This window comes from Wasmannia auropunctata, unplaced genomic scaffold (assembly GCF_000956235.1).
Source record: "Wasmannia auropunctata unplaced genomic scaffold, wasmannia.A_1.0 LD335332.1, whole genome shotgun sequence".
Classification (NCBI taxonomy): domain Eukaryota; kingdom Metazoa; phylum Arthropoda; class Insecta; order Hymenoptera; family Formicidae; genus Wasmannia; species Wasmannia auropunctata.
Genome location: NW_012027558.1, coordinates 12,532 through 16,371, shown reverse-complemented (window position 1 = coordinate 16,371; position 3,840 = coordinate 12,532). Strand labels below are relative to the sequence as shown.

The window sequence follows — 3,840 nt, the reverse complement described above, 5'->3', positions numbered from 1 at the left end:
TAATAGCGATAAATCAATCTTATGATTGGCCATTTGCGTGTCCAATCAGGACTCGTAACACCGGTCGCGCTTCTCTGATAATCTAGGACTCTACCTAAGGGGAATGAGAGCACTCTCCTCTTCTATCCGCTTATCGTTTCTTTCTACAAGAAGACTCCATCGGCTTGGTAACGAAATTAACCGAAGACGTCCGAACGGTCCAAAGATGCTAAAAAAGAGCATTTTGAAGTTTCTAGCGTCGCGTTTTCAGCGTTTTGTAATTTTTTAAAAAGTTTTGTGCCAATTTTTACAATGCCGACCTGTATAATTTCGGGCTGTGGTAATTGGACTGATCCGAAAAAGAAATGCGACGCGCAGATCGAATTGGAAGATATATTACATTCCGTATTTTAAGGTTAGCGAATATCTAGTCTTTCGGGAATCATTGGGTATACAGTGGTATACAGCGGAAACACCCGACGGGGTCCTATCCTAGAAAGAGACAGCACTACACACTACACCCCCCCTCCCTTTCCACGGATTAACCTCCCGAATTGCCTTGCGCTCCATCCATAGATTCTTAGATCCATGGCCGCGTTCCAATGTTCCATCTCTTCTACTGAACAATTGTCACTGGTCACTATTTAAATGTCAGTGTGAAGAGCTAGGGACGCGAAGTGAATTCACACTGATTACCGCTGCGTGCATGTACATACATACATATCGCATATATGTGCGAAAAGTGACGAATTTGGAGAACTGTAGGAGTGAGTTTCGATATACCGCGCTCCTGCGCGAAACATCATGGACGATAGACGAAATAATCGCGAGGTTATAACGGTATTGTTTCTATGTCTACTGTGGTATGCGGTATCCAGCAGCAGCAATGTCGTCGGCAAGATGTTGTTATCAGAATTTCCATATCCCCTCACGGTGACCATGGTCCAATTAACCTCAATCACCGTATACTCCGGTCCGTTCTTCAATCTATGGGGCGTGAGAAAATATTCATCCAACATAACGTGGAGCTATTATTTGCGGCTCATCGTACCCCTAGCCCTGGGCAAGTTTCTCGCAAACGTGTTTAGCCACGTCAGCATTTGGAAAGTACCCGTCTCTTATGCTCACACTGGTATGCATACGCAATACATATATTTGACAATTCTAACTAATATGTCGAATGAACATGCTCATAGCACATGTTTTCATCTACGTATAATACATGCACATCACATCGTATACTAGGTATATTGTCGTATTGATAGAAAAGTGTCACAAGTAAAAAATTAGCATTTGGTAATTATTTAGTTTAATTTTTACTAATTTTTTACTTATGTCACTTTTCTAACAAATGCAACAACATCATATGTCATACACGAACACATGAGTACTAAATTATGTGATATAATTTCATATAAAACTCTTTGATATTATACATTATTATACATTTGATATTATACATAGCTGCTTTTTTCTAAACAATATTTCAGATAAAACAGTGCTAGATTAACTTTTTTGTTTACTTTGTGAAATTGAGAAAGTATTTTATGTAATTATATTACACTATTTTATTTATTTCTACTTTTTATACGAGATAACTACTCTTTGCATTATAACAATTTATAATATGATATTTTTAAACATTTTCTAAACATTTATCTTAGCGTTGTGTTTTTACTCATAATCTCAGTAATTTATAAGCCATACTTAAATCTTTTAATTACATTGTATTTTTTTTACATTGAAGAAGACGAAAAGTATAACATACAAACTGAAACTAAAAAATTAAATGTAACCTTTGTTTTTCAAATACCAATATGTTTGCATCAAACAAAATTAAGAATATTTCAAGTATTAAATATTCATGGTATTTGATATTCGAATTTTATTATTTTATTTCTTGGTAAAATTTCAGGTTATATAAACAACAATTTGTAAATATAGTAGATTTTGAGTAACTGTATACTGTTGCTATATGTATACTGTTATATCACAATTTGAATAAACAGATGAATATTTATCAATACAGATATTTTAATTTTTTTACTAACAAATATAACTGGAATGAAACTCCATATAAATATTTAAAAAAATAAAGATTGATGATGTACCTATTTCTTAAAAATCAGGACAAAAATATACAAATCAGTATGTGTTGATAAGAGCAGATATTTGTGCATATATGTGCACAATATATTTATATTAAATAACAATATTAGTTCTATCTGTATTCAAATATTTTATTGCATAATTTATCCCTCATTTGTCAATGTTCTTCCAAAAATATGATTCCACAAAAAGGATCCTGCTCCCTCTTTTTTGCTTCTCTCTTTTTTATCCCTTTTCTTTTATTCTTGTTTTCCTTTTCCTTTATCTTTCTCTTTCCCTCCCTCTGCTTCTTTTCCTTTTCTTTTTCTCTCTCTTCCTCCTCTTTTTCATTTTTCTTCTTAGTCTCTTTCCATCCTTTTTCTTATTCTATATATCACTCTTATTTTAGTTTTAGTTATATATTAACTGAAGTTTGGCTCTGTCCCAGTGAAGGCTACAATGCCTCTTTTTACGGTGGCTCTGTCAAGAATAATACTTCGGGAGCAGCAAACGTGGAAGGTGTATCTGAGTCTTGTACCGATAGTTGGTGGTGTAGCTGTAGCGACACTGACAGAACTTAGTTTCAACATGATCGGCTTGATAAGCGCCTTAGCATCCACTATGGCGTTTTCCTTGCAAAATATTTATTCGAAAAAGGTAATGCAGTATAGATGAAAAAAAATTCTATTTCACATTTACCACAAGTATCTCATATTTCTGTTTTAATCTTGTAACTTTTGACTACAGGTGCTACATGATACAGGCGTACATCACTTGCGGCTACTGCACATACTTGGTCGTCTAGCTTTATTTATGTTTTTACCAATTTGGATTGTGTATGATTTACGTAGTTTGATGTATGAATCGATGTTAAAACCGTCCGTAGAAATAAGTTATTACGTATTAGGACTATTATTTCTAGATGGAATACTTAATTGGTTTCAGAATATTATCGCGTTTTCCGTATTATCCATCGTGACACCTTTAACATATGCAGTAGCGAGCGCTAGCAAACGTATATTTGTGATAGGAGTAACGTTACTCGTACTTGGCAATCCAGTTACATGGCTTAATATATTTGGTATGACTATGGCCATATTAGGGGTATTATGTTACAATAAGGCTAAGTATGATCAAAGAATAGAGAAGCAGAAGGAGACAATTCTTCCGAAATATTATAACGCGATTCAGAATGGTAATAGCAGTTCCTTTATGGTAAATGGATTTGCCAGCAGACATCAATCATTTGCAGTCTAGTCTCAATTAATAATTTTATTTTGACAAACTTATGTGAGTTTCTACATCGAGAAAAAATTGATTTTTTTTTATAGTAAACGTATTAATTTTCATAAATTACTATGCATTATAAATTATTATAATTGTTGGATATAATTGGTCAAATACAAAGTAGAAACTCATGATCAATTATTTCTGATATCATATATGTACATATATGCGTGCGCGTTTATATACATATGCATGCGCACTGTTTCCAAAAATATCAAAGTATTTAAATATTTAAATATTAAAAATTAAACATGTTTAAAAAATGTTTTAAATAAAAATCTTACATTTTAAAAAATGCAATATATAAGTATTTTAAGGTATATTTCTTTATGAGAAATAATATTTTTTAAATAAAATTAACATTTTTTATATAATTTGATCTCTTTCTTTTTACGTATCAGAGATAATTATTTAAGTATAATATTATAACATTTAATGAACTCAGATATAATAATTTATTTTATTCTAAATATCTTGTATATAAAA

The 3,840-nt window shown here is 32.1% G+C and overlaps 1 protein-coding gene across 2 annotated transcripts; it reads left to right on the top strand.

Moving 5' to 3' along the window:
* Nucleotides 1–185: 185 nt before the first annotated feature.
* On the top strand, nt 186–3,485 carry LOC105457214 (solute carrier family 35 member E1 homolog). Of its 2 annotated transcripts, XM_011701752.1 has the most exons (4): nt 186–746; nt 858–1,111; nt 2,516–2,724; nt 2,815–3,485. In XM_011701752.1, exons 2-4 carry the CDS (start codon nt 880–882, stop codon nt 3,322–3,324), a joined length of 951 nt encoding a protein of 316 aa, XP_011700054.1. In that variant the 5' UTR covers nt 186–746; nt 858–879; the 3' UTR covers nt 3,325–3,485. The 2 variants fall into 2 exon arrangements, with proteins under 2 accessions (XP_011700054.1, XP_011700053.1); XM_011701751.1 differs by having other exon boundaries at nt 187–1,111.
* Nucleotides 3,486–3,840: the final 355 nt, after the last annotated feature.

Excerpts from the sequence above, each read along its gene's own strand:
- LOC105457214 (XM_011701751.1), top strand. The coding sequence starts at position 784 with ATGGACGATAGACGAAATAATCGCGAGGTTATAACGGTATTGTTTCTA. Across the intron at positions 1,112-2,515 it reads CGTCTCTTATGCTCACACTG|TGAAGGCTACAATGCCTCTT; the intron begins GTATGCATACGC and ends GCTCTGTCCCAG. Across the intron at positions 2,725-2,814 it reads AAAATATTTATTCGAAAAAG|GTGCTACATGATACAGGCGT; the intron begins GTAATGCAGTAT and ends TTTTGACTACAG.